Source organism: Diabrotica virgifera, chromosome 3 (genome assembly GCF_917563875.1).
Source record: "Diabrotica virgifera virgifera chromosome 3, PGI_DIABVI_V3a".
Lineage (NCBI taxonomy): Eukaryota > Metazoa > Arthropoda > Insecta > Coleoptera > Chrysomelidae > Diabrotica > Diabrotica virgifera.
The window spans coordinates 238107574-238122272 of NC_065445.1; the positions used below are offsets into that span (position 1 = coordinate 238107574).

Sequence of the window (14699 nt, forward strand, 5' to 3'; positions counted from 1 at the left end):
TTTCTTTGTATTTCCAGCTATCATGACACATATTCGATACTGCACCGCTTTTATCTAAGACCTACGAGACGATAAAACGCCGGGAATAAGGAATTCGCGTGATTTTGGAACCTCATTGTAATTCTTTTGTTTTTAACTGTACGATTCGGTCGATGATAGAGCGATTTCAAAGTATTTATAACCTTCTTAAATTTCGGTTACGACTTAGAAGTATTGATCAATGTCCTTTGAAACAGTTTAAGAAATAGAATGCTTGTACAATTTAAAACAATATTTATTTATCTACTATACAGGTTGATCCATTAAGAATGTCTAATCTCTGAGTTGTAGATTCTAGACCTCAAAATATTACAATTCTGCAATTTCTGCCTAATTTAGACTTTAATTTAACGTTGCTTACAGAGGGCGCTAGTTATATAAAATAGCCAAACAGAGAGCAAAGAAAGCAAGAGATTTTAACCAGATTAGATGTATCCGAGATGAAAATAATAAAATACTAATTCACAAAAAGGATGTCAAAAAGAGATGGAGAAAGTACTTTGACAGTTTATTAAATGAAGAATTTGACAGACAGCCTGTGGAGTTAACGGAGACAGTAACAGCAATGGTTACCAGAATAACAAACGAAGAAGTGGCTCAAGCGCTTCAAAAAATAAAGAAAGGAAAAGCAGTCGGACCAGATGATATTCCTGGGGAAGTATGGAGAGCATTGGGAGAGACAGGAATAAGTTGGCTAGCAGGTCTATTTAATAGAATTATGGAAGTTGGACAAATGCCAGACGAATGGAGAAGCAGTATATTAGTACCTGTCTACAAAAACAAGGGAGACATACAACAATGCACAAACTACAGGGCTATAAAACTACTTAGCCACACCATGAAAATATGGGAGAGAGTAATTGATAGACGGATACGTGAAGAAACCGAAATATCCGATAGTCAATTTGGCTTTATGCAGGGCAGATCAACAACAGATGCAATTTTCATTGTAAGGCAACTGATGGAGAAATACAGGAATAAAGAGACCAACGCTCATATGGTATTCATTGATCTTGAGAAAGCATATGATAGAGTTCCTCGAGAGATTCTGTGGTGGGCACTCAATAAGAAAGGAGTCCCTGGCGAATATGTAAAGATTGTGAGAGATATGTATGGTGTTAGGACAGGTGTGGGAGAGACTGATAAATTTCAGGTGAAAGTAGGATTGCACCAAGGCTCGGTGCTTAGTCCTTATTTATTCTCATTAGTTTTGGACCAGATAACAGCGAAACTACAGGGTAGTATTCCATGGTGCCTAATGTATGCTGATGATGTAGTGTTAATAGGAAATAGTGAAAGAGACTTAGAACAAAAACTGGAACAGTGGAGACAAGCCCTGGAGGAAAAAGGTTTAAAACTTAGTAGGACAAAAACAGAGTATTTGGAATGTTCATTTAAAGATGGAGTTACTACAAATAAAATGGTATCTTTGGATGGTGAAATGATTGTGAAAAGCAATAGTTTTAAGTACCTAGGGTCGGTATTACAGAGTAATGGTGAAATAGATGAAGATGCATGCAGTAGAATTAGGGCTGGATGGATGAAGTGGAAAGAAGCGAGAACGTGTTGTGCGACAGAAAAATTCCAATGAAGCTGAAGGGAAAATTCTATAAAACAGCCATAAGACCGGCTATGATGCAGGGAACTGAATGTTGGGCAGTGAAAAAGAAAGAGGAACAACGAATGCATGTGGTGGAAATGAGAATGCTTAGATGGATGAGTCGAGTGACAAAGAAGGATAAAATTAGAAATGAGTATATTAGGGGAAGTCTAGGTGTGGCATCAATTGATGCCAAAATGAGAGAGCATAGGTTAAGATGGTTTGGTCATGTTCAACGTCGAGACGTTAATCACCCAATACGAAGAATAGCTGAAGTGCAGATTCCTGGAAGGAGTAGGAGAGGAAGATCAAAGAAGACCTGGGGGGAGACGATAAGGCAGGACATGTTGGTAAAGGGGATTAACATTGCTATGACCCAAGATAGAGTCGTGTGGAGAAATGCAATTAGGGAAGCCGACCCCGTATAGGGATAAGGCAAAGAGAATGATGATGATGATGATGAATATAGAGGGCGCTAGTTACAGTAGTTGGTCATATTTAGTAAATCAAAACAATTTTTTCTAGTGAATCAAAAACATGTGGTTTCTGCACGATGTGGCATCACCACTTTTATTCTTTTTAAGTTCGTCAATACTTAAATCAACAGTTTTCGCATCAATGGATTGGTCGTGGAACTGAGTTTGCTTGGCCAGCAAGAAGTCCTGATTTATATCCTTTGGTTTTTTTAGTTTAGTTTACAAAAAAAAATAATTAATTCTCTTTTAGAATTAATAGATAATTCGTAATATGAAGAAGTTTTATGAAGAAAATTTCTTTTAAAAATAAAATGTTACTTTAAAATTATCTTAAGATAAATATTGTGAGAAACAAAAACTAAATGCCAAAAAGTACAATAATGTCCGGTTTAAAGTCTTGTCTAAGAAATTTATTGAGTAGTATTCTTCGTTATTAAAAAAACAAGTAAAAATATAATTTTGCATTATACTATTCGTGTTTGTTAAATTGACAACCATATTCATTGTCCAATAAACAAAATATTTGGATGACACAGTCATCAAAAAATCTAAAAAAATATTTCAACGCCGTGGAGTTGCCTCTACTACAAAAGCGTAAGGAGTGGGAAATATTTGTCAAATGGTTAAATATCTGATCACGTGTGCCGTTTATAAATTTGTTACCCAAACATCAGAGTAAAAATAGACGTTTGGTATTTATAAATCGTCACAAAAGTATTTTTCTTTCGATATACTTACGACGATTGGCTTATAAGCATTCGGATATACAAGAACTGTATTTTAATCAATAAATTAATAAATAAATCTAAAGAAAAAAAGTTCTAGGAGACCTAGGATAGCAGAGACGTTCGCATAGTAGCCTAATAAAATAAAAAAAGTCAAAATGTAAATTCGTACAGGTTAAAACAAATTTTATATCAAATTTTAGGTGGGGCAAAAGATATTTTCAAGAAAGTATCCAAATCATACAAGGGGATCATTGTTGAAATAATTAAAAAGGGCTCAGTTTTGCAAAAAATATACTTTTTTAACTGCTGAGGTAATTCACTTATTAATGAAGGTCTATGAGATTTTTTTCTGCAAAGTTGAAGGGTAAATCTTTCACACAAGACTTACTAAATTAAATTCGACCCCCTATTTACTTAAATAATTGTATATAAAACTTTAAAAACAAATTTGCAAAAAAATATTTTTAGCGTTTTAGATAAGCACTATAAAATATCTTATTTTACGGTATAAGTTGCGCTATGTTACCAGTATTAATTAAAAATAAATTGGTCGACGAGTATTTAATATTTTTTGAGATATTGAATTTGTTTATTAAATGTTACTATATTTTCAATTGCAAAAACGTGGTTGTTGCCAAAGAAATATTCACCTGCTTAAGATCCCATTATTTTTATTTTTATGTATATTTTCGATAAATGTATTGATAAATTCAAATTTCAATTAAACTGCCCCCTAAAATGGCATTTGAAAACTATTCAAATTTGTTTATAATTTGTTTTTTTAATAACGTCGCGGGGATTGAGTATTTTGAAATGCCGTTTGGATAATTGGGTTCCTGGGAATTTTTTACTAATTAACAAAATTTTTTTGTCGTTTTTTCTTCTTCTTTTTTTTTTCTTGGAGTTATATTACTACGGGCCCTTTTAATGTAAAATTTTATTAAGAATGTCGAATCTCTGAGTTGTCGATTCTAGACCTAAAAATATTAAGATTTAACTAAAATCTCTTAAATAAAATGTGGCTACTTACTGAGTTACAGGGTGTTTTATTTAAAAATTTAAAAATTATTTTTACCAACTACTTTAAAACTATTTGATGTATCCTTATCATACTTGGCAGAAAGTGTGGCTATTATACACCCTACTAAATTGTGATTAATAAACGTTTCTAGCAAGTAACAGAGGCGTACGACAGGGGATAGTGAATTATTGACCCTTCCCAAATTCTACGCCACTGAGTGAATTACTATTTTAGCGTAATTTTTCGACTCTCCGATACTTTGTATGTAAATAGCTTTATTGGTATGGACAAAGTCATCAGTTTGAGAGATATTGGAAGTTTAAAATGAATGAATGAATGAATCAAAATAACTATGCTGTTTCATTTTTAACGTCCAATATCTCGAAAACTAATGACCTAATCGTTACCAGTAAAGAGTATATTATTTACATAGAAAGTATTAGAGAATCGAAAAATTTTGCTAAAATGGTAATCCCCTCAGTGGCGTAGAATTTGGGAAGGGTTAATCATTAACTATTCCCTGTCGTACGCCTCTGGTAGTAGCTAGAAACTTTTATTTATCACAATTTAGTAGACTGTATAGTACCCACACTTTCTGCCAAGTATGATAAGGATAAGTCAAATAGTTTGAAAGTACTTGGTAAAAATAATTGTTAAATTTTTAAATAAAACACCCTGTAACTCAGTAAGTAGCCACATTTTATTTAAGTGATTTTAGACCAATCTTAATATTTTTAGGTCTAGAATCTAAAACTTAGAGATTCGACATTCTTAATGAAACTTAACCCTAAAAGGGCCCGTAGTAATATAACTCCAAGAAAAAAAAAGAAGAGGAAAAAAGAAGAAAAAATTTTGATAATTATTGAAAAATTCCCAGGAACCGAGTTGTCGAAACGGCATGTCAAAATATTTATGCATTGCGACGGTATTAAAAAAACAAATTATAAACAAATTTGAATAATTTTCAAATGCCATTTTAGGGGTAAGGTTAATTAAAATTTGAATTTATCAATACATTTATAGAAAATATACATAAAAATAAAAATAATAAGATTTAATACGGGTGAATATTTCTTTGGCAACAACCGCGTTTTTGCATTTGAAAATAGAGTAACATTTAATAAACAAATTCAATATCTCAAAAAATATTAAATACTTTTCGACCAATTTTTTTTTTTTTTTTTTTATTTAATACTGATAACATAGAGCAAATTCTCTTGTAAAATAATATATTTTATAGTGCTTATTTAAAACGCTAAAAATAATTTTTTTCAAATTTGTTTTTAAAGTTTTATGTATAATTATTTAAATAAATAGGGGGTCAAATTTAATTTAGTAAATCTTATGTGAAAGATTTACCCTTCATCTTTGCAGAAAACAATCCTATAGATCTTCATTGGTAACTGAATAACCTCAGAAGTTAAAAAAGTAATTTTTTTGCAAAAATGACCCCTTTTTAATTATTTAAATAATGATCCCCTTATATGATTTGGATACTTTCTTGAAAATATCTTTTGTACCCACCTTAACTTTGATATAAAATTTGTTTCAAACTGTACGAATTTACATTTTGATTTACATGTAGTGTAATTTTATTTTACTAGACTATAGTTACAAATTTGTATTTCAATCAAACAACGTCAGTTTTAGTAGACGGTTTGGAATCACACTCTTAAAATTAAAAGAGGAGTACGACAGGAATGCTTCTTGTCTCCTCTAGTTTTCAACGTGTACTCCGAAAGCATTTTCAAACAGTTGATCAAATTGTTTACCTTGGATATTAGTTAAATTGTAACGCAGAGAGTTACGGTGCAATAGATCCAGAATTAAGCAGGCCAGAGTCGCTTTTAAAAGGATGTCCAAGGTATTATGTAACAGAGACCAAAAATTGGCATTGTGGATGAGTCTACTTCACTGCTATGTGTTCTCGGACTTACTTTATGGTCTTGGACTGTGAATGAAACTGATCTAAATCGCCGTGAGGCTTTCCAAAGGTGGTGTTATAGAAGATTTTTAACAGTTTCTTGTTTCTGAGATTAAAAATAGCATCAAGAAGAGAAAGTTAAAGTACTTGGTAACCAACCATGGTAACCAACATTCTGAAAGGACATGGTACATGAAGAAGAAATAATAAAAAAGATAAATACATAGCTTCGGTAGCATCTAAACAAAGCTCAAACAGTGCGATTATCACAGAATACATTGGGGAAAAATTAGATATGGTATACTATACTTTGTAAATCACATAAATGTAACTTTCACTCAAGGCCAAGTTAATGGTGAAAGCCTTCATGTAGACGGTAAAGGACACCGCACACATCTTATGGAAAATATAACGTCACTCAAATTCAATAAAATTTATACGAATAGATTCGTTTTAAATTAAATTAACGGTCAATTCTTATCATTGCGCCAACTCTTAATTATGATTAATTACGGCGCAAATTGCAATTAAAGTTTATCGAAATCACATTTTTGGAGTCAATAAATGTGTCAGTTACAATCACTATTGCTCTGGGTGCTATTCAAAACAGCTTAAACCCCGCTGGGCCTAAGCGGATTAGTGAAACTATTATAATAAGATGCTTAATAGCCCGAGAAGATTTATGAAGTACCGATAATTTGGTTATTTTAAAATATTTTTTCTCTTTCTAACTTATGTACGTACCCATTTTATTTCAGATTTATTTATATCAATTTCTGCTCTTATTAATGAAAATTCAGATTTGGCGCAATGATAAGAATTGACCGTTAATTTGAAACGAATCTATTCATATAAATTTTATTGAATTTGAGTGACATTATATTTTCCATAAGATATGTGCGGTGCACTTTAGATGAATTTTTTAATTTTACTTCTTTTGATTATCTCTTGAACCACTTCAAAATTGGAGAAGAAACACTTCAAAAAATGGTAATTAATATTAAAAACCGCGACTTACGAGCCAGTAAAAAATAGAAAAACTTACTTCTTTGTCTTTGGTTACAATTTCGTTTTCGAAGCTTTGCCTGTCCATGTTTGACGTGTCTTTGTTCTCGCAGTTGTTCGATGTATTTGTTCCGGATAATTGTTCTTTCAGTGTCGTTACTTCTTTTTCCGCCAAAGTCGCCCTCTGAAACAAAAAAAAAAGAAATTAGAGAAAAGTGCAATAAAAAACGGTAAAATTAATTAAATACTTATTGGAAAAATAAAAAAATAAAAAATAAACACAAAAAAATAAATAAATAAATAAACAAAAAATATACCGTCATATAACAATAATAATTAAAAAAAATTAATAAAAATTAATAAAAAAAAAGAAATAAAAAAATAAAAATAAATAAAAATAAAATAACAAATGTATCTTATTTCCTTAATCACTCTTATCTGAATTTTCGTTTAGCTTATTTTTATTGAATTTATTAATTTTTTTAATCTATATTTGCTTTTTGTTTGCGTTTATTTATGGTTTTTCTTGTCCTTTTCTTTGGTTACTTTTTGTAATTAAGAACGTCACGTACCGTTATTACTTTATTTTGGGCGTTTCTGGTAAAAAATTCCAACTTACTGATTGTTATTAAATGTATTCGTACATTTAATAACAAAATATTACCTATCGCTACAGACAAACCTCACCGCAATGAAAGGAAGTTGATAATTATTGATACTATTGTTGAACAATTAGAAATAATGTGGATAAAAATAATTTTAATCAGGTTTTAATAATTGAAATGACTACGTACTTGTCGCTGTTATCTGTGTATACCGAAATTTAAAACGGGAATATTTCCTGGCATGATATGTATGATAATATGTATGTTCTTCCAGTGGAGGAAATTAACGGGGTACCTACCAAAAAACGGGAAATGGTTTTTGGTCAGTATCATTACGAAAATGAAGTTTTGTGTAACTATTATTACATACATTACGAAATTGGTGATAATGGTCTAAATATCCATTGCGGACGTTGGCTATTTTATTAGCCACTTATCTAAAAAGTTCTATATTTATATCAGGTCCAACCACTTGCGCAAGTATTTGCAACCACGAATTTATTATTCTTCCCTCCTCTCTCACGGACTATTTAGGTTTTATATAGTCCTCTAAACTCGAAAGTACTCTAAACAGTCTAATCCAATTTATTTTTCATATAATTAATTTAAGCTCAAATTCTTCAGATCAAACTTTTTTTGTAGAAGCCTCTGCAGGTTCTAAAATTATGATAGTAGCGTCGTCTGTATATCTGATATTACTGATTGTTTCTTTATTGATTCTTAATATTTCTGAAGCATGCTGAAGTACTTTGTTAAACACAGCTTCTGAGTACAGATTAAGAAAAAAATACAAAAACAAAATATTGGAAACTAATGAATTCATAAAGAAGACCATCCGTATACTAATAACAGATGCGCGTAACATAGAAGAACTTCCAGGAGTTAAAGGAGACTAAAAAAAAGCAATTTTACCATTTGCCATCTTAGATCTTTGTATTAATTGTAATGACGTGAAAATACTTACTTTTAGAAGAAGACTAAGTTTTCGATCTAATAGCACATAAAATAACATCAAGAATATTACTCTACATCCCGCCAGATTGAAAATAATGGGAACCTTCTCTGGTTACACCTCCGAGGCTTCTAAAATTTGCAAGCCATAACGGATGCTGAGAGTAAAGAAGATGAGGAAATTTTACAATTTATAATTCACGTCCCATCTTACCACTTACTTTTAGGTTTAAGTGGGAGACAGAGACCATTCATCAAAACCAAATATCTGTTTCAAAGGGTATCAACAGAATATTCCCAATAGTTTGCAGCCATCATATCAATTAGTAAAGTCGTTCCAGGAACGCAACTCATAAATATTGGCGATATCATTTTAAAGTCTTCTACTTTAAAATGTATAATATACGTCTGAATTGCCAATATAAATGAGTCAGATTAAATAAATTATTTTTTTTACTTAGCAACAACATTTTTGTTTATTTTAATAGTATTTTGTATTTTGACAACGAAACCCGATTTGGGCTTCGAAACGTTAATAAATTCATTTTTTAGTAAAATTGTGGCTTATTTCCCATAGAAAATAATTAATTATAAAAATGCCACAAGGAAATAACTTCAGAACAACATCATATCAATTTGACGTAAATTTTAAGTTTTTACATACTCACTTCTACCACCGTACAACTCATTCATCTGTTGACTCAGTTCATTAACGATTTTTAGTTCAAAAGTCTCAGATCACTTATTTTAAATTGTATCTCAGAATTTATATGAATTGTATATTGTATAAAAACCTATTATTATATTATACCTACAATTGGCCAATAATGTTCTCATAAATGATATAGCTTATTATCAAATTTAAAATTAAATGTTTTTGTTTATTTTCCGTATTTTTTATTTATTTATTTCCATTTTTAGATTTTTTCTTTTTTGATTTTTTTTATACTCACCTTCTTTATATTTTTTGGCAATTCTTATCATTATTTTTTTATTTACTTTTGTTTCGTTTTTTCATTTTTAATATAATTAACTACTTTTAAATTGTTAGAAAACCATTCCGTTGCATCTTTAAACTTACAAATTATATTTATTTACAAAAAGGTAGAATTTACTATGTAGTGATTAATTAATCTCAATGATAGGACAGTCCATTGAAACATTAATCTTCTATTTCATTGGAAAAAATTCTTACGCTTATATTTTTTTCTAAATATTTTAGCAAATTTGTCATAACTGGCGAAGCTGTTACATATTTTAAATTATGTTTATACTTTCCTTTCCAAACAACTTCCCTCAAGAAGTTACTGCCTCTCGTCTTGTCAAGAGTATACAGGTAAGTCCCGAGAATAATCTGCATTGAAAAGATGGCGTTGAGCGTCGCCCACTGAGAAAAAATCATAAATAAAACGATTCTCCGGTTATTTACGGCTTCGAAAGACATCCGAATGTAAAAAGGCGCAATAATAAGGCAGCGTTATTCGACTGTTACGTACATTTCCATGGCCATCTCATTATTCGAGAAAGAAGAGGAGCGATGTTCAATTTTTCGCGCGCGCCGGCTTCACCCCAACGCCTTATTATGTGAAATATGTTCATAGCCACCTTTCTATACCGCATAGGGTAATATCTCAATGTTATTATAAAAACAATAGCGTTGGAGTTTCATCCACACCAGCCGAGCTGGTTTAAAGATTCCAATGGCGTAGAACACGGAAGTGATCCCAAGAATCCTATTTTAACACAAAATAAAATAAATTAATCGTACTTATGAAATATTTACTTATAAAAAAATATATGGTTGCTTATACTTAGGTTTTACATCATCACCATCATTCTCTTTGCCTTATCCCTATGCGGGGTCGGCTTCCCTAATTGCATTTCTCCACACAATTCTATCTTGGGTCATATTAATGTTAATCCCCTCTACCAACATGTCCTGCCTTATCGTCTCCCGTCAGGTCTTCTTTGGACTTCCTCGTCTACTCCTTCCAGGAATCTGCACTTCAGCTATTCTTCGTAGTGGGTGATTAACGGCTCGACGTTGAACATGATCAAACCATCTTAACCTATGCTCTCTCATTTTGGCATCAATTGGTGCCACACCTAGACTTCCCCTAATATACTCATTTCTAATTTTATCCTTCTTTGTCACTCCACTCATCCATCTAAGCATTCTCGTTTCCGCCACATGCATTCGTTGTTCCTCTTTCTTTTTCACTGCCCAACATTCAGTTCCGTACATCATAGCCGGTCTTATGGCTGTTTTATAGAATTTTCCCTTCAGCTTCACTGGAATTTTTCTGTCACACAACACACCACTCGCTTGTTTCCACTTCATCCATCCAGTGCTAATTCTACTGCATGCATCTCCATCTATTTCTCCATTACTTTGTAATACCGATCCTAGGTACTTAAAACTATTGCTTTTCACAATCATTTCACCATCCAGAGATACCATTTTATTTGTAGTAACTTCATCTTTAAATGAACATTCCAAATACTCTGGTTTTGTCCTACTAAGTTTTAAACTTTTTCCTCCAGAGCTTGTCTCCACTGTTCCAGTTTTTGTTCTTTCACTATTTCCTATTAACACTACATCACCAGCATGCATTAGACACCATGGAATGCTACCCTGTAGTTTCGCTGTTATCTGGTCCAAAAATAATGAGAATAAATACGGACTAAGCACCAAGCCTTGGTGCAATCCTACTTTCACATGACATTTATCAGTCTCTCCCACACCTGTCCTAACACTAGTCGTTACTCCCTCATACATATCTCTCACAATCTTTACATATTCGCCAGGGACTCCTTTCTTATTGATTACCCATTATACGTAGGTTTTACCTATGTTAAAACTTTTATATTATGTAGTGCAACATCTCCTCCTCATTCTTTGAGCCTTTGTTATGAAGCTCTTTCAGAATTAATAGGTCGGTTCTGTGTTCTGTCCGTGACACGTATAAAATTCTCCTGTAGACCCACATTCAGAAGTTTTAAATCTAACTTCTACTTATTTTTTGGAGAGAACATGTCTCTTAGAAAGCCGCATCTATACCAATCAGCTACCTGAGCTTTGTCTTTGTTGTAATACCTTCCGTTCTCATGACCTATCACTTATACTATATTACAGAAAGAGTCTGGACAAATATTTGGAAATCGGTATCCAGGAAGAAGAAGAACAACCTGGTTGAAGAATCTCAGAACCTGATTCAACACAACATCTGTGTAGCTTCTGCACGCTGCTGCAGATAAGATAAAGATTGCCATTATGATCACCAGATCGATTGCCATTATGATTGGTAAGTAGTCATCAACGTACATATTATAATATGTTGACTTCTTGATCAAATAAGTACTGTGTGTTGAAAAAGACTTCTGAAGCAAATATTTCAAAAATCGAGAGAATGTAACAGAAAAATTATCCTAATATTCATAGAATTCAAAAGCGCTTTTGACACAATCAATAGGACGAAAATGATGAAGGAGCTAGAGAATATTGGAATCCCAGAAAAATTAAGAGACAATAATATGATAACAGTGAGCCTAAAGAACACCACAGCAAAGATCAGTTTCAACGAAACAATTTCTAAGGAGATCAATGTCAACAAAGGCGTGAAGCAAGGTGGCTCTATCTCACCGACAGACCGACACTATATATTTAACCTGATATTAGAAATAATAATAAGGAGGACAAACTTTGCAAACAAAAATATTATTGCAGATAAACTTCAACTAGTAGCATATGCAGATAATCTAATCATCATAGCGAAGACGAAGATGACACTTATGAAAGCAATTGAAAAATTAGATAAGGAAGAGAACAGAATAGGGCTAGAGATAAACCAGCACAAACCAAAATACATGACGATAGGGAAGGACTACACAACAACTCAGATACATCTAATAACACAGAACCATAAATTTGAAACTGTATCCACCTTTAGCTACTTGGGAGTAGCAATATGGAAAACTGGAAAAGAGAGAACAGAGGAAAGAATTCTGGAAGGCAAAAAACATATGGAATAAATAGAAATCTGCTGAGAAGCAAGACTCTAAGAGAATAAAGATGAACCTATATAATGCCTTAATAAGACCTCTTGTTACATATGAGATGGAAACAACGACGACTATAACAAGAAAGAGGAAGATATGGAAGACCGAAACACGAGGAGAAAGTAGTCTACAACAAAAAATGTAAACACTGCGAATAATACTATGTACTAAGAAAAAAATATCAATAGTAAATGAAAATAAATAATTATTGTAACGTAGTCACTAGGTAATAAAATGTTCACGTTACTGTCTTTCGGCGAATTTAATTTCGTCTGCCTCTTGGTGGTGCCGCCTCTGAGGATGAGTTTATTATTAAACTGGAAGTAAGGGATATATGTTGGGGCAATATATTTTGATTTTTAATTCAAACTCAGACATTGTTTTACGGATCTGATACTCCGTAATAATAATGATCTTATATATTCGCGGCTGTGTCAGAACGGAATGGGGGAATAGGGGTAATCAGTTATTCAAATTTTCATGACTTTCCAACGACCCCTATACGTCTTTCATCCTATTTATTACGGTGTATCGTAAAAAATAATAACACTATTGGATATTAAAAAGTTTTTCGGTTATCTGCTCCCGGAAATGGGAACCGACGTATTAGGGAAGCAATTCCAGGAATGAAGTGTCGAACTTTTTCGCTGTTGTTGTGTGTAGTAGTAGAAACCGATGGAATTCATTAAATTTTATAGTTTCGTGGCACTTTTTTATACGAGGGTGAAAAATATTGACTAGATTGGAAAAATACGAACAGCCGCATCATAATTATACGATAATAATCTTGGAAGCGGTTACAAAGATACCATTTTTTTTTTCAGCTTTCTTTTCTTAAAAAAGAGTTGATACTAGTACTAGTACACTGTTACTATTTCGTCGAATTTCTATTCTTTTAAACGAATTTCAGAAAGGATTAATGACATGAATGACACTAAACCATGCCTCCTTATGGGATTGCTCATCCATCTGCTGACCCGAAGCATCAGCTCATTCTAATTTAAGTCTCAGAATAAAAACAAAAAAGCGAAAAAAAAACTAAGATGGAATTACTTCTTCTTCTTCAAATGCAAATTCACTAATGGATGTTAACGATCACATTATCCATTAACTCTCTGTTTCTTGCAATGTGTATCAGAGATTGAATGTCGTTAATCCCTGTCTATTACCTTATGTTTCGGAGCCAGGAAATTTTCTAGCGTCCTATTCCTCTCTTGCCTTCAATTTAACCCTAGATTATAAGTTGAAGGAATTGGTATTTTTCTTTTCGCAATTGGAATCACAAGACTAATAAAAGAAAAGATAGACAAGAGCTTGGAATCAGATATCAAAATTTCATTTTTTGGTCATAAAATATTCGATGTATTAATCAGGACTTTTAATTATTCACATTTCTGTTCTGTAGTTGTTATCTGCAGCGCGTGATTACTTGGATAAATTCTCCTCTACTTTGAGCTTTTTGTTTTGTGAATGATAATATCTATTTGGCCAGATCATTTGATCTGCCAGGACCACGTCTATGTTGTACCATCTCTTCCATTATGATTATTGAATTTGCACCAGCTATGAATTCTGGAACTATGTACCAGCTAACAGAAAACTAGGTACATATACCATATGTATTCCTACTTGCTTTTCACAGTATTTCGTGACGGATAGTGATTTTGGCAATCCTTAGTTCATCACCTCTTTAGCTGTCATGTATTTCTGATGACCTGATACTCATACTAGTGTGACACTGTTAAGCTCTGATGGTCTGTAGACGTCTTCTCGACAAGAGCTCACATAGCCCATCTAACTATCTGTGAATAATATATGAATCCGCTTAAGTTAAAAGTCTTCATGTTAATAATTTGTCTCGTACAATGCAATCTTGTATCAATTTGTGCATGGATTATAATAGTATATTCTGCTTGTACAATAGAAGTGCCTATATTTTTTCCATTACTCTTAAAAATCTACTGTACTCTATAAATATATCCTTACAGTTGTCTGGGTTGTGAATTTTCTCTGTCCTATCCCTCTCATGGGTGGCTATCCGTCCATCTACTTTAGGTCTGTATCTGTGTACCGTATGGCTCCTGTTGGTATGCCTCTAAAAGCTCATCAGCATCAACGTAGTTACCTTTTCATCGATCTTAAAACATCTTAATTTCTGACTTATTCAGTTCATATAATTTTGTAAATGTATCGAAACACAAACAAATAAAAAAAGTTCTCTGAACTGTTCTAGCGAGCTAATTATCAAGGTCCATTCTTCTATCTCCATAATAAGACTCTGTATACAATTT

General features: G+C 32.4%; 1 protein-coding gene across 4 annotated transcripts in view; it reads right to left on the reverse strand.

Moving 5' to 3' along the window:
- LOC114332157 (homeobox protein cut) overlaps window positions 1-14699 on the reverse strand; it is a 366341-nt gene that overhangs the window by 162135 nt on the left and 189507 nt on the right. For all 4 annotated transcript variants that reach the window (XM_050645993.1, XM_050645994.1, XM_050645995.1 and 1 more), the window contains exon 2: window positions 6834-6977. In XM_050645993.1, the coding sequence (XP_050501950.1) occupies window positions 6834-6977 (144 nt within the window). The remainder of the gene's footprint in view (window positions 1-6833; window positions 6978-14699) is intronic.